General features: G+C 43.8%; 1 protein-coding gene across 7 annotated transcripts in view; it reads left to right on the plus strand.

Moving 5' to 3' along the window:
- Positions 1-22,909, plus strand: part of ARMC8 (armadillo repeat containing 8) — a 274,168-nt gene that overhangs the window by 140,421 nt on the left and 110,838 nt on the right. For all 7 annotated transcript variants that reach the window (XM_033944179.1, XM_033944181.1, XM_033944180.1 and 4 more), the window contains 2 exons: positions 11,025-11,107; positions 11,554-11,635. In XM_033944179.1, the coding sequence (XP_033800070.1) occupies positions 11,025-11,107; positions 11,554-11,635 (165 nt within the window). The remainder of the gene's footprint in view (positions 1-11,024; positions 11,108-11,553; positions 11,636-22,909) is intronic.

The raw sequence follows: 22,909 nt of genomic DNA on the forward strand, positions 1-22,909 counted from the left end.
GAGGAGCTGGGATGCATCCTTTCTCAATTTAAAGCCAAGGCATTGAAGGCACTGGTACTAATTATAGGGCCACTCCAGTCCATCCTGGAGACCCATATCCTGTGGTCATTCATTGATGTTGGTTCTTTGTTGGGCATCGGAGCCATCAATAACCAATGTGGTGCTCCTTTCTAGTCCGTCTAGGGAGGAAATGATTCTGTCCAAGAAGGGACCCATACTTTGATGCTCTTGCTCAGATCCTAGTTGTGTGTCCAGTGGTCCAAGGCAGAGACAGACTCATAAATCCCATGAGGAGTACTTTGCTAAGTCAGAGTTGGACTGCTCCTGGGGGCCTGATGTAGAGCCAGAGGACCTCTCGGAGGAGGGATCCCTTGGCCTACTTTCAGACCCCTCTCCACCACAGGAAAGGAGGAAGTCTTCCCCAGAGGACCTCTCTTTTGTCAATCTTTTGAGAGAGGTGGCTGAGGCCATATCATTTAACGTGAAAATTGAGCACGAGCCCAGGTCCAGCATGTTGGATGTCCTTTATTATGACTCCCCTAAGGAAGTTGTGACAGCGCCCATCCACAACATCCTTAAAACTGCACAGATAAATTGGGAGACCCCACTCACTGTGCAGGTTGTTCCAAAGAAGATGGATTCTATGTGTAGAGTCTAGAAGGCTTCCAGATTTGAGAAACCACAGCTTATACACTATTCCATGGTGGTCAAATCTCCCAAAAGATCCAGAAGCTCAAGGACTCAGGCCTCAGCTCCCCCAAGCAGGGATGCTTGCACTCTGGAGTCTTTTAGGAAGGAAGAGTTTCAGGGCTTAATGCTCATTTTGTGCATCCAGTCTTACCAACAATACATGAGCATTTACTTGAACTTGATGCGCAGTATGCTGGTGTTTGCGGATACCCTTCAGAACAGACCACAGAACTTTGCCGACTAGCAACTAAGCAGGAGTGTCAAAAGCACATAGCTTGGGCAACTTTTATTTATTTATTCATTCCTTCATTCAATTTTCTATACTGCTCTCCCAGGGATGCTCAGAATGGTTTACATGAATTTATTTTGATGCTTTGGACATGATGTCCAGACTATGTTCCATAGTGTTGTCACATACAGACTCTCATGGTTATGAATTTCAGACCTAGAACCAGAGGCTCAGGAAAAGTTGACGGATGACTCTTGCTGAGGTGACAATCTTTTCAGGGACAAGATGGAGGAGGACACTGATCTAATTAAGAAATGGGCTGATGCCATGAAGTTCCTGTCTGAGCTAGCTCCTTCTGTGAACTTCACTTCTCAGAGGTTTTCAGGTGGCAGTTGCAAGGGTTCCTACTTCTCTCAAAAGTGTAGGTACACTTCCTTGAATCACCCTCTCCAGGAGGCTCAGGCCTCATTCTCCCAGCCCTGGCAGCAAAAGGCCCAGAAATTTCAGGCAGCTCCCCAGTCTAAGGTGAAGAGCTTTTGCTGACATAAAAGTGCCTGTCCTAGATGACCTGCTTGTTGGAAGGAGACTTGGGGTTTTTCCAAGAAAGGTATCCCACAGTAAACTCAAACTGGTGGGTACTTCAAATAGTTCAAGTGGGTTACATGCTCAGTTAGCATCCATTCCCTCCAAATTGCTATCAAAGAGCTTTAAAACTCAGCTCTGAGCATAAGAAAGTGCTTGCAGAGGAACTCTCTTGGTCCATAGGATCAAACCCATTCCATCAGGGGATGAAGGAAAGAGATTTTCGTCTAAGTACTTCCTCATGCCCAAAAAGCTGGGGATTTCATCCCATCCTAGACCTAAGGGCCCTGGTCAAAGAAAAGTTCAGGATGATTTACTTGGGCACTCTTCTTTTCATGATTCAGGAAAATGATGTGGCAAAACTCTCTGAACTAGAGAGCTGCACGGGAACAGGGACGACGGGAATCCCGCGGGTTCCTCCTTTGGGTCACGGGGATCCCATGGGGACACCCCCTCGGGTCGTGGGGATCCTGTGGGGACGCCCCTTGTGGTCTCGGGGATCTCGCGGAGTTCAATGCAACTCGAACCGCGAAGCTCGTCTTCTTTTCCTACCTGCCCTGCAGCAGCACACATAGCCGACTGGAAGTCTTCCCTGCCTCGCGGCTCCAGCTACCTCCCAGAGCACCATTTGGATGAGAAAGTTGGTGGCAGATGAGGGCTGGACACAAACATGGGAGGCAAATGCAGGACACAGAAAGGGTCGAACGTGGGAGGCAAATGAGGGACAGAAGGAGGTCGAACGTGGGAGGCAAACGTGGAACACAAAAGGGGGAAGGGAGTGCGTTTTTGGCATGAACTTGGGAGAGAGGATGGAGAAAGGGAGGGAAAGAAATGCTGAGGTGGGGGAGGGAATGCGTTTTTGGACACAGAAGGCATGAACTTGGGAGAGAGGATTGGAGAGAAAGAGATGCTGAGGTGGGGGAGGAAATAAAAAGGGAGAATTGAGCGTGGGTGTGTCAGTGAGAAGGAAAGAGATGGTTGTGTACACGGGGAATGGAAGAAAGTTGAATTTTTGGTCATAGGGAGGGAGTGAAGTGCAGATAAGAGGGAGAAATATTGTGGTGGAAAGGGAACAGTGGGACAGATTGAAATGGATGCAAGAGGGAGGAATGTTGGACATAGTGGTGAAGGGAATGGTGGTAGAGATGTGGCATGGTGCTGGAGAGGGGTAATAGAAGGAAAAATGTTAGGCATGGGGCTGGTGGGCAGGGGTGAAAGATGAGAAAGGGATAAATGCTGGACCATGGTAGGAGGAACCAATGGACAGCAACAGAAGAATTTACAGAAGATGGGAAAGCGGAAAAAAGAAACTGGGACCAACTTTATGGAAAAATAAGTCTCCAGACAACAAAGGTTAAAAAACAGAATTTATTGACTAAAATATGTTAGCTTTGGGAAATGTACATAGCAGATGTCTTTGTATTGTGTTCAAAAGAAAAGGAAATGCATTTCTGGTTTTATTACTACAGTGTTGAAGTACTTGCTGGCCCTTGCTGTGACTGGTGGGGTTCCCCAAGCACCGCCAGCAGAGGACCTCCTCTAGAGACGGCCAGAACTCCCCGCAACGAAGCACAGCAGTCGTTGGCAACATCCAGGAGCCACTTAGGTGCCAGCATCTGTGACTCGGGGACACTACTGCTGTCTGCCAAGCTTGGCAAAAGTGACCCCCGGCCAACTGCAAAGGAAGTCCTCAGCTGACAGCTTGGGGGTTCTCATCAGCTGAGTATTTATATTTACATTAGAGGTTCTGATAGAAACCTGTTTACAAAATATGTATTCTTCCCAATTAATATTTCCAAATTAATAAAGTGTCTTTGCTTTTTTGTAAATGGGTTTCTACCAGAGCCTTTAATTCGGTAGCATAATTAAATGAAATAACTATTTCTGAAGTTTCTAGGGACGGGCAGGGACGGAGGGGATTCCTTGCAGGGACAGGTGGGGATGGAGGGGATTCCTCACGGGGATGGAGGGGATTCCTCGCGGGGATGGAGGGATTCCTCACGGGGATGGGTAGGATTTTGGCGGGGACGGGTGGGGATGGGTGGGATTTCTGTCCCTGCGCAACTCTCTACTCTGAACTTAAAGGACACTTACCATCGTATCTAGATCTACCTCCTGCGGTTTGGGTATTTCATATTTCAGTTAGGAAAACACCACTACCAGTGTTATGTTTTAACACTGTATTTGCGTCCACTCCCAGAGTGTTTACAAAGTGTCTTGCAGTAATTGCAGCATCACTAAGCACACTGGGAGTACGTGTGTTTCCTTATTTGGACAATTGGTTGGTAAAGAGCACATGAAAGGAAGGTGCTCAAGAATCAATTCAGAAAACGTTTTGGGTGTTGGAGCTACTAGGATCCTTAATCAATTACCCAAAGTTCTACCTGCTCCCAGCACAAGAATTAGAGTACATTGGAGCCCTATTAGAAACAGTTTAGGGCAAATATGCTCTTTTGCTTTACTCGTCAAGTTCACAGTATCCAGCAGGTCACTGTTTGGCAGATGTTGAGTTTCTTAGCTCACACAGCCTCCACTGTTGCACCCATGGCACTCTTCCATTTGAAAAGTGCCCAGTGGACTCTGGGTTCCCATGTCAGGTCACAGAGAATCTGAAAGATTTCATCTCAGTCACACAAGAGTTGTGACAGTCATCTGGTGGACAATATGGACCAATTTGACTTAGTAACTTTCATTCCAAATTCTTCTTCCCAAGAAAAGTTTGACCACATATGCATCTAACCAGGGATGGGGTATACATTTAGATGTGCTTTATACCCAGGGCTACTGGTTTGCTCAGGAGACTGTTTATCATTAAATTTCCTTGAGTTGTGGGAAATATGGAATGCTCCAAAGGCTTTCAGATATTGGCTATTGAACCAAATTGAAGAGCATTTTCCAAAACTCACTTGGTCCATTTTTTTTGTCAGGTTTGAGTTATGTGATTAATTTTATTGTTCAAGGCAAGGTTCATTTACTGTAGTTTTATTCCTATGTCAAAACTCACTAAGTCTATGGTATTTTAATGACTTTGTGTTTAATATTCTATGCAAAACTCATTTGGTCCAAAAACCACTGCCTATTTTTCTCAAAACTGCTGCTGATGTACTGAGTGAGTTTTGGAAAAGTACCTTTTAATTGTTCTATCCACTTGTGTCATGAAGCATTTGGGATTTAGCAGTGTTCAGAGGCACATACCTGGTGTGAAAAGACAGTTTGATGGATAGATTGAGCACGGTGATGAAACCACATGAGTGGTCTCTTAGTATGGGAGTTGCCCACAAATTCTTCCAAGAGTGTGGCATTCCCTCGGTGGATCTCTTTGCCACTCAACTACAAAGTCCCTCAGTGTTGCTTCAGACTCTGATCACACGGCAGGCTAGCATCAGATGCTTTCTTCCTTGATTATGTATCCTTCAGTCACCCTAATAGGGAAGACACTTTGTAGAAACTTGAGCAAAATTGGGGAGCCATGATACTCACTGTGTTGCAGTGGCTAAGGCAAATCTGGTTCCATCTTCTAGAGTTGTCTTCCAAAAGACCTTGGTTATTGGAGTGTTTTCCAAACCTCATCATGTAGAGTGAGGGGTCTGTTCTCCATCCCAACCTCCAGTCTCATGGCTATCATGGCATGGATATTGAGAGTGTAGAATCTGTATGCCTTCAACTGCCTAAGGGTGTTTCCAAGGTCCTGTTTGATTCCAGGATAGATTCCATTAAGGGGTGTTATACTTTCAAATGGAAGAGGTTTGCCATCTGGTGTGAGGGCAAGACCCTAAAACATTTCTGTTGCCCTACTCGAAAACTGCTTGAGTACCTTCTACACCTCTCTGAATCTAGTTTAAACACCAACTCTGTAAGGGTTCATTTTAGTACAATTAGCAGAAGATAATTAGCAGTACTGTGCAGAAGGTAAGCTCCTCTGTACAGCATTATATGTTCATTATATGCAGTATTTGCTTCTGATAAAAGCCCCATCGAATCTCCCACTGTGTCATGGACTTCAGCATCTTCCTTATCCAGCTTATGAAAGCTCCTTTTGAGCCGCTTGATTCATGTCATCTGAAGTACCTGACCATTGAAGGTCTTATTTTTGTTGGTGGTCACTTCAACTTGCAGGGTCAGTGAACTTCAGGCCCTTGTAGTGGATCCACCTTACACAAAGTTTCATCATAACACAGTAGTTCTGTGCACACATCCTAAGTTCCTTCCTAAGGTGGTTTTGGATTTCCATGTTAGTAAATTGTCCTTAAAACATTTTTTCTGAAACTTCATGCCCATCCTGGCGAAAGCACACTGCACATCTTGAACTGCAAGTGAGCTTTGGACACCTCTCCAAAGCACATTAAAGTACACAGAGTGCCCACCTAGCTTTACACTTTATCCAATTGGCTAGAACAGTGTTTCTTAACTCTGTCCTGGAATACCCCCTTGCCAGTCAGGTTTTCAGGATATTCACAATGAATATGCATGAAAGAAATTTGCATATTTATTGTGGATTTCCTAAAAACCTGACTGGCAAGGGTGGGGGGGTACTCCAAGATCTAGTTGAGAAACAGTGGGCCAGAAGACTGCATCTTCTTCATTTATGCCTATGCTGGAGGGACATATCAAGGCTCACAATGTCAGAGCCATGGTTGCATCAGTTGCCCACTTGAGATCAACCTCCATTTAAGAGATTTGCAGAGCTTTGAAATAGTCTTTGGTCCACACATTTACATCTCATTACTATCTTGAGAGACTGGGACTTTGGATCATTTACTTTACTATTGTCACTTGATACTGCAGTTTTGGAGGTCTATTTGGGACCAAGTAAATAATATGTTAGAGAATCCAGTGGCTTTATTTGGTACACTTATGAGAGCTAAAAGCCAATTATCAATGAGAAATAACAAGCTTCTATTAGTAATGACAGGGGTTGCCATGCAGCTTATTTTAAGAAATTGGAAATTACTTAAATAGGTTAAATTACTCATTTTGATAGGAATCCCTGTGTTATACTTATAAAATCGAACGTTGCATGGCCATACATCAGGGACGCTTTAAGAATTTTATGGATGTTTGGGAGCCATTAGCTAAATACTGTAAAGAAGAATAATTGATTTTTATTTTATAGACAAGTAAACATACACATCCTGATGGGGGTGGGGGGGGGGGGGGTAGGAAAGGGAATGGAATTGATCCAGGGATTTTATGAATAGTTTTATGAAGATTTTGATATATTTGTTTATTAGCTGGGAGGGTGGGGAAAATTTCTTTGTGCAGTAATATTTGTAAGTTTTGTTGCACCTATTATATAATGTACAAATATGTGAATCATTGTGCGTTTGTAGTTTGAAAAATCAATAAAGAATAAAAAAAAAAAAGACTACCCAACTTGACAGCTGGTTAGATCCACAAAATGACCATATTTATTGAATGGAATTTCAGGGACTCAAGTGAGATGTTTCTTGTGGCATTGTTTATCTTTTTATTTTTTTGGAGTGTGTATGGTAGGATACTCCTGTTTTTTTATGGCATTCATTTTCCAATATTTTAAGAAGTTAATGTGAATGTTGTTAACCGCTTAGAGCTGTTATTAATTTGAGCAGTATGTTAAGTCTAATAAACATCAGACAGTTCTACAGAATTTGTTTGGAGTCTAGAATTTAACTCTATCCTCTTAGGCCCATTTGTTTCTGTTCTAGGGTACATCTTCATAATGAGAAATTTTTAGTTATTTATGGTTATTTGTTCTAATTGGCCTTGCTATTGCAAGTCCGTATTGACTATTATTTTCAATGAGCCTGGTAGCTAGGGATTCTCATCTGTGGTAATCTATTGTTGGTTCTAGGTCAGTAATCACCTAGACAACTCTCGCTGGATAATTCCCACTCACCAACTGCCATCTAGAAAATTACCACCTGGGTCAATTCCCTGAAGGGCAATTTCCCTCCATGACCAGACATAACCCAATAATAAAAAAACCAAATCACACTCATTCCACAAAAACCTTACTCTAACACTCAGGGGCTTCACATACTCGGGGTCTCCCCCTAAACCTAACACTCATTGGCTGCACATACTTGGGTTGTCCCCCTAAACCTAAAACTTAGAGCAGTACAGGAACAGAACAAGGGGGGGGGGGGGTTGAAGGTAATACTTGTGGTGGAACTGTCCAAGGAGGAAATATTCAGGTGGGAACTGTCCAGGTGGTTACTGACCTGGTATCCTGCTTTCCTGCTTGTCCTTAGAGAAAGCAGTTACTCACCTGTTACAGGTGTTCTCTGAGGACAGTAGGAAACAGATTACCACATCCATTTACCTCCTCTAGAAGTTGAATTCTCTATGCTTTTTTTATCCAACTATGTCCTACACAAGTTGAGCAGGTGAGCAGGCACACATGCATGTGCATTTGGGCCTGCCAAAAAGTTAAAGAATCTTTTGAATTCTGGGCAGCATCTGTGCTGGGGGCCACCATCGATGACATCACCTACCTGTGGTAATCTCTGTCCTGCTGCCCTCTAAGAATAGGTTGTAACAAATGAAGTTTATGAATCAGTGTTAATAGCCATGTCCCTGACGTTGAGTACGCTTCATTTATCATTCCCTCTGTGTTATAAGGAGTCTGAGACATTGAGGCACACTTCTTTCAGGATCCTCAGGCAGCAGCATTTAGACAAGTTACCTCTTACCTACTAATTATACATGTGAAACAGTAGAAAATAAAACATATAGAACAAGCATTTCAGGAGAAAAGAAAGAACAGTTTACAGGCTTCTGCTTTTGTTTTTTTGTTGAGGTGGTTTCCTTTTTTCAGTCCAGCTGAAACTTGCACATTGTGGAAATTCATATACTGTATACTTTTAATTGCTGTTAGAATACAATTTTTGGCCAGGACAATTTAACTAGATAAATGCTTTTGAAATTTTCCTCTAGATGGCTTTATAGACTCTTTGACACGCTACTGACTTTAAAAACTCACAAATAATAAAGAATATAACATCACTAAAAAACAAAACAAAAAACAACCTACAATGTATTCTAAAAAATATATAGTAGCTGCAACCTTTGACACATCGAATGATTTAGCCATAGGTAGCATTAGAAGCAGTACAGTAGACTCTCAGTTAACCGGCACCCATAAGGATTGATAGATGCCAGGTAAATGTAGTTTCTTGTTGCATGAGAGTTACTATTAAAAATAGGTCTAACTAATACTATACCCCATCATACTATGCCATATCATAAACTATTCCAGACAAACTATCGTACATGTGGTAGGCAAAGCATGGTCATACGCAGGTGTGGCATGCCAAGTTTACACTTAAATTTCTAACAGAATTGATTTTATTTTCATTTTTTATTTAAAGTATTACAGTATTTCTTTGATTTTTTTTTTTTTTTGGGGGGGGGCTGGTTGCTTGAGAGTTCTGGTTGCTTGAGTTCTGGTTAACAGAGAGTCTACTATAGTTGCTAAGTAAAAATTGTATACCATATGTAAAATGTTCAAATGTACTATGTTTTTCTAACTCATAAATGAATTTTTCAAATTCATAACTGAAGTACTTTTTTGGCCCCAAATTTTTCAGTGCCTTTGCACCTTAAGCTCATTTGGAATAACAATGTAAATATTGGAGGGCTTAATTCAGCTATTGATAATGTTTGTCTGTTAGCATTCTAGCTGGACAGTAATAGAAGAATACCATTATGATGATATAAAACTGCTCTGTTTTTATTGGCTATGTTTTAATCACTGTGTAAATGACAAATTTAGGACTTAGACCAGTGTTTTTTAAGCCAGTTATGAAATAACTTCTAGCCAGGTTTTCAGGATATCTAAATTTTTTTTGTAGGATATAGCTCATGCCTTTATCAAAGTGAGTTACATTCAGGTACAGCTGGTATTCTTTGTCCCTAAAGGGTTCACAATCTGAGATGCCATTTACTAAAACTTTGTGTGCACTAAAGGACATTAGCTGTATGACCCCTATGTGCTGTATGACCCCTAGGTATAAAATAGGATGCAGAATTTAGCTTGTGCAAAGCTTTAGTAAAAGGAGGCAATAGAGGGTTAAATGATTTGCCTAAGATCACAAGGAGAAGCAGCAGGATTTGAACAGTTCTTCCCTGGTTTTCAGCCTACTGCTCTAACCATTAGGCTACTCCAAAATTCCAATATGAATATGCATGAGATATATTTGCATCTAGTGAAAGCAGTGCATAAAAATTTATCTCATGCATATTTATTATGGATGTCCTGAAACACAAGAGACTTGAAAATGCTGACTTAGATCAACATTTTAATATTGGATAGAGTGAGATAGAAATACATAAATAATTAACCATCCCCCAAATATGCTGTTTTTATGCTTCTTGCCTCACACTTAGAATAATACAAATTGCATAGGCAAGTTTATTTTCAGATTGTGCAAACCTACACGTGATTACTAATATGCAAATACATGAGTTTTTTTAATGACAGCTGGGTCATACTGAGATTACCTGAAATGGAACTACACCTTTGTTTATGTAGTAATCATCAATGCTTTGCCTTCAAAAGTCTCTGATGCTACGATGATCATCGGGAAGAATCAGCTATGAAAATCTCCTCTGGTCTTTGGTGTCAGTGCTATGAACATGCTGGTATCCAATGGAAGAGAAGCAGAAATCGGCCTCAAACTCTGTTCTCAAACTTCTGCTAGAATGAAGGTGGATCGCATGCACCAGTGCTATAAACGAATCTGCAATGCAATAGCACGTTATTGGAGAACACCCCCAAATATTAAATGGCCATTTTAAAATAAGTTAAAAAATGTACCTTAAAATGCCTTTATTTCCTTTAGGTGGCCTACTGTGCTAAGTCTTCTAAAACCTTTTGTTTCAATAACTGCCTTCCCCCATCACCAAAATAATGGCAAAATGTTGTCCTTTTCTCAGTTTTATATTACTGCTAACAAGTCGGTAAACTGACTTGAAAATATCGTTATTCTGTATTTAATTGTAGATTTTTTTGATTAACATGAGCTTGCATAGCTGACTTGCGAAACACCCTTACCCTTGTTTTAGATTACATCAGAAAATGTATCTTTTTGGCACTTATATAATGATTTTTATATTTATATTCAGACCTAGAATAATTAATAACTTCTTTATCCTACTGCAAATATACTACAGTAAACTGGCTTCCAATATAAAGTATAGTGTAGTTTACCAGAATTTTTCACTTAAAAAATAAGAAATATGTATGGGTTAATTAGGTTTGGCTGTTAAAGTGAAGTTCTTTCTCTTTCTCTTCCTGATGTATGATTCATTATATGGCAAACAGGAGAAAATGCTATTCTTTATCTGCCAAGCCGTCTAACTCCCTCTGCAACACAAGAAAAATAACCCAAGTTGCTATTCCTAAGCAAGGCAACACTTCTTGTCAAATGCAGTATTTGGCATTAATATAAATCATACAGGAAAATACTTGCATTTACAAGCATAAATGAAGGGATTGTCAGCTCCTTGTTGTTATTTATGCAGCATTAACCTTTTTCTCCAGATCATTGAGACTGAAAATATGATGGACCGAATTGTGAATGGCTTGTCTGAGTCTAGTATCAAGGTGCGGTTAGCTGCAGTCAGGTATGAGTTTTCATGGTCTGAATAACATAATTTGCAGTGTGTTTAACTCCGTTTCCCTGCTGGTCCTTCATGACATAAGCTAAGTACCCTCCTGACCTGCTAAATGTTTTGCTGAACCAATAACAAAGCCCTCCAAATATGTTGTTATTGTTTAAAAAAAAAAAAATCAGTGGCAGTAAGTTATGCAGTAGTTAAACATACATTTGCTTTTTAATGCTTTTGGTATGTTTCAGTTTTGTTTTAAATCCATGACTTAGGGCTCCTTTCACTAAACCACACTAGTAATCACTGTGCAGCAAATGCACCAAAGTCTATTCAGTTCCTATGGGCTTTATCACATTTACTGCACAGGAATCACTAGCACAGCTTTGTAAAAAGGGCCCTTAATTACGAGTAAGGAAAAGGGAACTCTCCCTTTTTGAACTGAAGTTCCTTCTCTTTTGTAGATGTTTACACAGCTTGTCTCGATCTGTGCAGCAGCTCCGGACCAGTTTCCAGGACCATGCAGTATGGAAGCCTTTAATGAAGGTAGGCTGGTGACAATTGCATGCTGAGCTAATATCTAAAATAATTACAGGATATATATTGCTACTACTATTAATTAGAATTTCTCAGTGTGCTACATAAGACATAGTGCCTGCTCCATGGAGCTTGCAATATCTTCAAGACAGACAAATAGAACACATAAGAGAATTGGGGCATTTTTTTTATTTTTATTGGAATGGTTAAAAATGACATGAGTATGAATAAGAGAAGCAGCCTAAAAAATGTGGGCTTTTAAGCTGTATTTGAATGGGGGGCCAGAGGGAACATGGCACAATGATTGCAAGGTTATTATTCCAGGTGTATGGCATGGCAAAGTAGAAAAGTCAGTGTGAGAGTTGGTGGTGGAGGAAAAGAGTGCAAATAAGAGTGACTTCTTTGATGAGCAGAGAAGGGGTATAGAGAGAGGTAGTGAGAAGTTACAGGAAAGTAAAACAAGTGATTTGAAGAGAAAGCACAGTGGATTGTACCAATACTGAGAAATGTTCTTGATGGAATAGTGATCTGACCTTCCTTAACATGCGCAGACTAAAAAACACTTTTTTGTCAAGGAATTTATCTGTTCATGAAATGTAAATAATGAGTCCAAGATGATACCCAGGACTCTAGATCAGTGGTTTCCAAACCCTGTCCTGGGGGACCCCCAGCCAGTCGGGTTTTCAAGATATCCCTAATGAATATGCATGAGAGAGATTTGCATACCTGTCGCTTCCATTATATGTAAATCTCTCTCGTGCATATTCATTAGGGATATCTTGAAAACCCAACTGGCTGGGGGTCCCCCAGGACAGGGTTTGGGAACCACTGCTCTAGATGAAAAATCTATATGTAATGCGATATCTATTTTTAATGTAACAGGGAGGGAGGTTTTCTAATTTTGGCCCAATCTAAAGCAATTTGGTTTTGGCAGCGTTCAGTTTCATTTGACTAGACAAAGCCCACAGTTGAAGTTTAGAAATGCAGCAGTCTATACTAGGGACCAAGTTGTTAAGATCAGGATCAACTTCTAATAAAATGAATAAATAAATAGATCTAAGAAATAATATACCAATTAAACCTATGATAAGCATGAGTTATATCTAAAAGGGGAGACCCATGATTCATTAAAATATTTGCATTGTAATAACATACACATAATGAGTTCATTACCAATAAAAATAAATTACATATAAAAAAAGTTGACATTATGATAATGCATATATAATAAATCCAATCCAATCCAAAACAAGAAGCAAATAGTGGACGCATCCTGATATCAGCATGTGGTAATTCAAAACAACTGTGTCTAATGTAGACATATAATGATATTAAACTATAAACGTATAAAGAATAAAGTGATGTATGTATTAATAGTGAAAGAATAAAGATGTTGAATAAAATACCCGTCAGTGGCATATAAAGGCCACGTTGATAAATTTTTGGTGAGTGTTAATAAAAGCATAAGGCATGTAAGAACACATTAATGACGTATAAGCAAAATCATGATTGACACAAAGGGCTCCTTTTACAAAGGCGTGCTAGCGGTTTTAGCACGCGCTAGCCGCTACCGCTTCCTTTTAAGCAGGCAGTAATTTTTCAGCTAGTGCGCGCTAATTTTGTGCGTGTGATAAAAATGTTAGTGCACCTTAGTAAAATGAGCCCAGAGTGTTTAAAAGCATATGGGTGGTGTTTGAATACATTAATTGCACATTAAAAAAAATATATAAATACATTAATAGCACATAATTGACCTATATCATATAAACATATAAAGAAAACAATAAAATCTGTCTGATGTAAAGAATGACAATTTCAGATAGGCCAATATGAAACATAGAAACATAGAAAATGATGGCAGAAAAGGGCCACAACCCATCTAGTCTGCCCACACTAATGACCCACCCCCTAACTTCCTTAATGAAGAGATCCCACATGCCAATCCCATCTTTTCTTAAAATCTGGCACGCTGCTGGCCTCAATTACCTGTAGTGGAAGATTATTCCAGCGATCAACCACCCTTTCGGTGAAGAAATATTTTCTGGTGTCGCCATGAAATTTCCCTCCCCTGATTTTCAACGGATGCCCTCTTGTTGCCATGGGTCCTTTAAGAAAAAAGAGATCTTCTTCCACCTTGATACGGCCCGTGACATATTTGAACGTCTCTATCATGTCTCCCCTCTCTCTGCGTTCCTCGAGTGAATATAGCTGCAACTTACCCAGCCATTCCTCATACGGGAGATCCTTGAATCCTGAGACCATCCTGGTGGCCATTTGCTGAACCGACTCAACTCTCAGCACATCTTTTTGATAATGTGGCCTCCAGAATTGTACACAATATTCCAGATGGGGTCTCACCATGGATCTGTACAGCGGCATTATGACCTCGGGCTTAAGGTTGACGAAGCTTCTGCAGAATGTTGAACCTAACCAATATGGTTCTGGATACTGAGAATCTAGTTGACATATATCATAAAAGCATATGAAGGGCTACAATAATAAAATTTCAAATGGACTACTATGTTACAGAATATTGAACCTGGTCAATATAGTGCTATATATTAATATCCTCAAAGAAAATAAATATAATCTATGTCCTGATTAAGGTCTGCAGGATATGTAGTATTAATTTCAAAAATGGCCCTTTGTTCAGATTGTAGGAGTAGTTGGTTGATATCACCTCTCCCTCCACCATGATTTAAATGTTTTAAAAACAAAAGAAATGTAGGTCTTCAATAGTGTGGTCTAATTCTATCCAGTGATTGACCAACGGAGCAGATACTACTCTATAATTCAGATTTTTATTTTCCTTTTGGTTTTCCCAATATATAGGAGATTGCACGGGCATTTGATAATAAACAGAACATTTTCCGTGTTGCAATTGTTATTAAAATTAAGTTTATATTCCTTATGTGTTCTTGGATGTATAATGGTTTGAATGTTCGTAGTATGCTTGCAAACTGAGCAGTAGTCATATGGTTGATGTCCAAGGTGCATTTTTTGTTGTCTTCTAAAGTGGATAAACTGAATCAATCTGTGGGTAATTTACAGAGTACTGTTCTTGCTAATGCCAAAGATAGTACAGTCAAACCTCGGTTTGCGAGTGTTTTGCAAGACGAGCAAAACATTCATGCAAAACTTGTCTCGCAAACCGAGTATTGACTCGATTTGCGAGCACCCCCCCCCCCGAGAACCGGCATCGCTCCTCCCCACTCGCGTGAACTGGTACCCCCCGCCCGAACAACTTGAAACTTACCCCCCGTCTGGCACCGGCACGCAGCCCACAGGATGAGCCGGTGCCGCTTGAAGAACTTCCTGCCTCTGCTGGGCCTTGAGCATGTGGCGAGAAGGAGAATTAGAAGGCCTTGAGCATGTGTAGATGCATGCTCAAGGTCCAGCAGAGGCAGGAAGTTCTTCAAGCGGCACCGGCACGTCTTGTGGGCTGCGTGCCGGTGCCAGACGGGGTAAGTTTCAAGTTGTTCGGGCAGGGGGTGCCGGTTTGCATGGGGGGGGCCTTTGCGAGCGGGAGGGAGCAGTGCTGCTGGCCTCGGAGGGGGGGTGGGAATATATCAAGCAAGTTTCCATTATTTCCTATGGGGAAACTCGCTTTGATATATGAGTATTTTGGTTTACGAGCATGCTTCTGGAACGAATTAGGCTCATAAACCAAGGTTCCACTGTATATTGTTTCATGCTAAGATGGAAAGAATGGAGAATTATATAAGAGACAGGAATCTTCATTTCCTCAATTTCCCTATTACACACTACCTATCTCCATTGGAACTAGTAAGAATGCATTTGAGGGAGATTTTGCAATATGCTAATGTGGACACATTTGAACCTGATAACCTTTACTACATTCCGAGGACTTCCAAGGAAGAGGCAGATGAAGGGGAAATTGATAAATTAGTTTCACCTGATAGTTTGGATTTATCTCAAATTTTGGAGTCATCTAAAGACACAATTACAAAATGGGCTATACTCTTGGTAGTTTTCTAAACGAAGCTAGAGAAGCAAACTACAGTCAAACCTCGGTTTATGAGTAACGCGGTTTGCGAGTGTTTTGCAAGACGAGCAAAACATTTTCGCAAATCGTGACTCGCAAATCGAGGGTTGACTCAATTTGCGAGTCCTCCTGCCTGTGAACCAGCATTGCCCTCCCACCCGCGAACGCCACCCTCCGCAAACCGGCATCGCCCCCCTCATGAACGCCCGCCTGCCCAAACTGAAGCCTTACCCCCGTCTGGCACCGGCATGCAGCACCAACCCACAGGAGGTGCCGGTGCCTGAAGATCGTGTTGCTTGCTGGACTGGGCCTTGAGCATCTGCGCATGCTCAAGGCCTTCTGGCTCTCGTTTTCTCCAAGAATCTCAGAGAGAGGCGGGAGCTAGAAGGCCTTGAGCGTGCGCAGATGCTCAATGCCCAGTCCGGCAAGCAGCACGATCTTCGGGCACCTCCTGTGGGTTGGTGCTGCGTGCCAGATGGGGGTAAAGCTTCATTATCCCAGGACAAGCAGGCAGCATATTCTTAACGTATGGGTGACGTCACCGATGGAGCCCCGGTACGGACACTTTTAACTAGAAAGTTCTAGTTGGCCGCACCGCGCATGCGCGGGTGCCTTCCTGCTCGACGGAGGAGAGCGTGGTCCCCAGTTTCTTCGTTTCCGCGGAGCGAAGAAGACGCATGTGCTTTCAACGGCCGTTGAAAAGCTAGTTTCTGCCTTCCCGCTCGCATAATTTTTCGTTTTTTCTTCTAATTTTTCCTTTCGGATTCCCTATTTTGACTTACAAAAAAAAAACCCAGAACAATCCTCTTTTTCTAAATTCCTTAGGGAGATGGCAGCAGCTCTTTCCATCCCCTTAGAGTCCGACTCTAAAAAGTCTCAGGCTTTCCTCGATGCCCTAGACTTTGAGCAACCTCCCAAGGAATTTCTAAAGTTGCCCGTCCATGACACGAGACCAGGTGGGACACTCTGATCAAACCTAAAAAGAAGACTCCACCTGCTCGCCCCTACAGGCAACAGTCTTCTTACCAACGCAGGTTCTCGGCCAGACCTCTCAACCCGCCTCCACAACAGTCTCGCCGTCCTCGCCACCAGCATCAGCCTCAGGCTCGCCCACAGACTCAACCTGCCAAGCCTCTTCCTTCATCAAAACCGTCTCAACCCTTTTGACTCCTTTCTCCAGAGCATAGCCAGTCTCCCACCTTCATCGCCTCTTCCTCAGCCGATCGGAGGACGCCTTCAACTCTTCCTCAGCCGTTGGGAGGTCATCACATCAGACCAGTGGGTCCTCAACATCATTCGCTACGGCTACTCTCTCAACTTCCAGACTCTTCCACCAGACCATCCTCCCGTAGAGTCTGCTTCTCACTCCTCCCAAACCCCCCTCCTCCTGAGGGAGGTCCAATCCCTCCTTCTCCTCAATGCCATCGAAGAGGTACCTCCGGACCAAAGGGGTCAGGGATTCTACTCCCGTTACTTCCTGGTTCCCAAAAAAACAGGAGACCTTCGTCCCATTCTCGATCTCAGGGACTTCAACAAGTGTCTGGTCAAAGAGAAGTTCAGAATGCTCTCCCTGGCCACGCTTTACCCTCTTCTCTCTCACCACGACTGGCTATGCTCCCTAGACCTCAAGGAGGCCTACACTCACATCCCAATCCATCCGACTTCATGTCGCTATCTACGGTTTCAGATACAGCACCATCACTATCAGTACAAAGTGCTACCCTTTGGCCTCGCCTCATCACCCAGAGTGTTCACCAAATGCCTTATTGTGGTGGCGGCCTTCCTCAGGTCTCACGACCTTCAGGTGGTCCCCTACTTGGACGATTGGTTAGTGAAAGCACCTACGTCTCCTCTTGTGCTAAAAGCCACTCAGCACACCATCTCCTTCCTCTACCTTCTGGGGTTCGAGATCAACTACCCCAAGTCGCATCTGCTTCCCACACAGCGACTTCAGTTTATTGGAGCTGTCCTCGACACCACTCTGATGAGGGCGTTTCTCCCCTCAGACCGCCAACGGACCCTGCTCCACCTCTGCCACCAGGTGCTCCTTCGTCGCTCCATTCCAGCTTGGCAAATGATGGTCCTCCTGGGCCACATGGCCTCGACGGTCCATGTGCTTCCCCTGGCGCGACTCCACCTCAGGACACCTCAATGGACGCTGGCCAACCAATGGTCACAGACCACGGATCCTCTTTCTCATCCCATCTCTGTGACATCGTCTCTTCAGCAATCTCTTCACTGGTGGTTGAACTCCTCCAATCTTTCCAGGGGTCTACTCTTTCATCTACCCCCTCATTCCATGATCATAACCACAGATGCCTCCCCTTATGCGTGGGGAGCTCACCTAGGAGATCTTCGCACCCAGGGACTCTGGACCCCTTAGGAGCGTCAACATCACATCAATTTCCTGGAACTCAGAGCCATGTTCTATGCTCTCAAAGCCTTCCAGCACCTTCTCTACCCTCAGGTCCTTCTCCTGTGCACAGACAACCAGGTCGCCATGTACTACATAAACAAGCAAGGCGGCACCGGATCTTCCCTCCTCTGTCAGGAGGCCATCCGCATCTGGACCTGGGCCACGGCCCACAGTCTCTTCCTCAAGGCTGTCTATATCCAGGGCGAACAGAACTCCCTGGCCGACAATCTCAGCCGCATCCTTCAACCTCACGAGTGGACTCTGGATCCTCCCACGCTCTGCTCCATCTTTATGCGCTGGGGCACTCCGCAGGTGGACCTCTTTGCAGCTCCTCACAACCATCAGCTGCCCCAGTTCTGTTCCAGATTCTTCTCTCCTCACCGTCTGGCCCCGGATGCATTCCTGCTCGACTGGACGGATCGGTTCCTCTATGCCTTTCCTCCACTACCTCTGATGTTGCGGACATTATCCAAACTCCGCAGGGACAGAGCCACCATGATTCTCATCGCTCCTTGGTGGCCTCGCCAACACTGGTTCTCCCTCCTGCTCCAGCTCAGCTCCAGGGAGCCCATTCCTCTTCCTGTGTTTCCTACTCTACTTACACAGCAGCATCAGTCTCTACTACATCCCAATCTGTCCTCGCTCCACCTGACATCTTGGTTTCTCTCGGGCTGACCTCTCCAGAGAATCTGTCTCAGCCTGTCCGTCGTATTTTGGATGCCTCCAGGAAACCGGCCACCCTCCAATGTTACCATCAGAAGTGGACCAGGTTCTCCTCTTGGTGTCTACTTCATCATCACGATCCCACCTCATTGGCGGTGGAAACTATACTGGACTATTTGCTTTCTCTCTCCGACGCTGGCCTCAAGTCTACCTCAATCAGAGTCCACCTCAGTGCCATCACTGCGTTTCATGAGCCTGTCCTCGGAAAACCTCTCATGGCTCATCCCCTGGTTTCCCGGTTCATGAGAGGCCTCTTCAATGTCAAACCACCGCTGAAGCCTCCTCCAGTCGTCTGGGACCTGAATGTGGTTCTCTCAGCCCTCATGAAACCTCCATTTGAGCCTCTTGCCACAACTTCACTCAAATTTCTGACATGGAAGGTGCTTTTCCTCATTGCCATCACCTCTGCCAGGAGGGTTAGTGAGCTGCATACACTGGTTGCTGACCCACCTTTCACGGTTTTTCACCATGCAAGATGGTTCTGCGTACCCATCCTAAATTTCTTCCCAAGGTGGTCTCGGACTTCCACCTCAACCAGTCCATTGTATTGCCTGTCTTTTTCCCTAAACCCCACTCTCATCCTGGGGAACAGGCGTTACACACGCTGGACTGTAAGCGTGCCCTGGCATACTACCTTGACCGTACCAGAGCTCATCGCACGTTACCTCAGCTCTTTTTGTCCTTCGACCCTAACCGTTTAGGTCGTCCTGTCTCTAAACGAACGCTTTCCAACTGGCTTGCTGCCTGCATTGCGTTCTGTTATGCTTGGGCCGGTCTCTCACTAGAAGGTGCTGTCACGGCCCACAGGGTCAGAGCTATGGCTGCTTCTGTGGCTTTCCTCCGCTCCACGCCCATCGAGGAGATCTGCAAAGCTGCCACTTGGTCCTCAGTTCACACATTCACTACTCACTACTGTCTGGATGCCTTCTCCAGACGGGATGGGCACTTCGGCCAATCTGTGTTACAAAATTTATTTTCCTAATGGCCAACCATCCCTCCTCCCTCTCTGTTAGCTTGGAGGTCACCCATACGTTAAGAATATGCTGCCTGCTTGTCCTGGGATAAAGCACAGTTACTTACCGTAACAGGTGTTATCCAGGGACAGCAGGCAGATATTCTTACGACCCACCCACCTCCCCGGGTTGGCTTCTTAGCTGGCTTATCTTAACTGGGGACCACGCTCTCCTCCGTCGAGCGGGAAGGCACCCGCGCATGCGCGGTGCGGCCAACTAGAACTTTCTAGTTAAAAGTGTCCGTACCGGGGCTCCGTCGGTGACGTCACCCATACGTTAAGAATATCTGCCTGCTGTCCCTGGATAACACCTGTTATGGTAAGTAACTGTGCTGTTTGGGCGGGCGTTTGTGAGGGGGCGATGATGGTTTGTGAGGGGATGGCATTTGCGAACGGGGGGGGGGGAAATGTGGAAGCGCACCAGTGGCCTCGGAGGTGGGGGGGGGTCTTTTGGGAATGTGGTGGAGCAGCGCTGGGGGGGGTGAGGAAGTCAAACCAATCAAGCAAGTTTCCCTTACTTCCTATGGGGAAACTTGCTTTGATATACGAGTAATTTGTTTTACGAGCATGCTTCTGGAAAGAATTATGCTTGTAAACCAAGGTTCCACTATATTTTGAAGTTATATTTTACTAAAAAACAAGCTCTGTTTTGTGGCCAGCGAGTGATGATTTTCCCCGATGTCTCTAAACAGACTCAATTCAAAAAGAAGCAATTCCTAGTGCTTAGGCCGGGAGCTTTAGCGGTGGGTGTGACCTTTTTCTTGAAATTTCCTTGCAAATGTCTTCTCATATGCAAGTAATAAATATGTCTTCTCAGACCCAGTCCTGTTAGATAGTTTTCTAAAGGATAAATCAGTGCAGACTGTACTTTAGTTTTTTTTATCGGGGAGGATAATTGACAACATGTAAAAATATATGTCACACTCTGCCTGCCAAGAAATTTGATACTTTTTAATTACTGAATGTAATCTGCTAAAATTGGTACTAGCGGCCAGATAAGAACATAAGCAATGCCTCTGCTGGGTCAGACCTGAGGTCCATCGTGCCCAGCAGTCCGCTCACACGGCGGCCCAACAGGTCCAGGACCTGTGCAGTAATCCTCTATCTATACCCTTCTATCCTCTTTTCCAGCAGGAAATTGTCCAATCCTTTCTTGAACCCCAGTACAGTACTCTGCCCTATTACACCCTCTGGAAGCGCATTCCAGGTGTCCACCACACGTTGGGTAAAGAAGAACTTCCTAGCATTCGTTTTGAATCTGTCCCCTTTCAACTTTTCTGAATGCCCTCTTGTTCTTTTATTATTTGAAAGTTTGAAGAATCTGTCCCTCTCTACTCTCTCTATGCCCTTCATGATCTTGTAAGTCTCTATCATATCCCCTCTAAGTCTCCTCTTCTCCAGGGAAAAGAGACCCAGTTTCTCCAATCTCTTAGCGTATGAAAGGTTTTCCATCCCCTTTATCAGACGCGTCGCTCTCCTCTGAACCCTCTTGAGTAACGCCATGTCCTTCTTAAGGTACGGCGACCAATATTGGGCGCAGTACTCCAGATGCGGATGCACCATCGCCCAATACAATGGCAGGATAACTTCTTTCGTTCTGGTTGTAATACCCTTCTTGATTATGCCTAGCATTCTGTTTGCCTTCTTAGCGGCCGCTGCGCACTGTGGACTAGATCACTATTCTTCAACCGCTGGTCCGCAGAAAATTTCTGCTGGTCTGCGCAGGGCCGGCGAGATTGAGTCGGCAGTTAAATTTCCTGCCGACTGCTGGCGGCAGGTTTCTGATTGGCTTGACCATCTCCTCCTCAGGGAGTATCACCTGGACAGGGCGTCTCCGCAGAGCCCTCACAGACCGCTTTACAGTCACAGTCACGACTCGGGTTCCTCTTCCGAAGAGCCCAGCTGCAGGAAAGCACAACCACGGCGCTGCCATGCTCTCTCGGCAAAGAGCTCTGATGTCAGGAGCCGATCCCATGCAGTCACGGACGATGACATCAGTCGAAGAGACTAGCTACCATGTTGTGTGTGGTGCCAGAAAACGACTACATTACACACAGGGAGCCCTAGAAAACGTGAAATACAATTGCCGTTAATGAAGGTCACGCGAGACTAGCAGCTAAACTGGGCTTTGACCTTTGAGCCCGTCGCTCATTGGCTGCTGGCGGCAGGCTTCTTATTGGCTACTTTTGTGTTCCCTCCCTTCCTTAATCCTGTTGCGCCAGTATTTTGTGGCTGCTGCTGGGTTTCAGGTAAGTTTGTGGCAGAACAGAAATGTTAGTCCCCCCTTCTATTTTTCTGTTTTAGTGCTTGCTGTTCGATTACTTTGGTACTAACTGAAGGGGGCTCTATAGCACTGTTCTTCAACCGCCAGTCCTTGGACCGGTGCCGGTCCACAAAATAATTCTTTTATTTCTGCCGGTCCACGGGTGTAAAAAGGTTGAAAAACACTGGACTAGATCATTGAATTATTTTTCTTTAGATTGTATTATTGAGCATTTTCTTTATGCTGATGGCTATAATTGATATTCTTTTATGTTTGTTATATAATTTGTAACAAATTAATAAATAATTTTTTTTTAAAAAGCCTTTTCGGCATCAAAACTTATGAGTAAGGTTTTGTGCCCCCCTTCTAGATCTCTTTGTAGAATCTCTATTCGGCCAACTGGAGAGAGCCTTCAGAGTCTGGGCTTGGGGACAAAGGTTACTGGATCTTAATGCTATAGAGCCGGTTCTGGATTAAGAATCAGACTCAGGCAGATACTCCATATACTTCAAGCTAAATGTGTTGAGGATGAGACAACATAAAGAATTCTTTTCCAAGGAGCATCAGTTCTCCCTTTCCCACCTGGCATTTGTAGTTCTCGGAAGTCTTGATGCATTCATGCTACTAGAATATTCATTTTATCCTCAATAGCTTTAACAAGAATGGCCTCCCAGTGGTAGGGTTCTCTTCCAGAAAAGTAGAGAGGGTAAAGGGTGGCAGGGGCAAATGAAAGTATGATCTGATCTTTTTGATCCACCCTTGCTCTCTGTCACTGACACTTCCAGAAGCTATTGAAAGATGAAGCTTGAAAGCCTGTTCAACCAGAGGATAGAGTCATGAGGAACATATGTACCACTATCTGC

The sequence above is a fragment of the Geotrypetes seraphini genome, chromosome 5 (genome assembly GCF_902459505.1).
Source record: "Geotrypetes seraphini chromosome 5, aGeoSer1.1, whole genome shotgun sequence".
Taxonomy (NCBI): domain Eukaryota; kingdom Metazoa; phylum Chordata; class Amphibia; order Gymnophiona; family Dermophiidae; genus Geotrypetes; species Geotrypetes seraphini.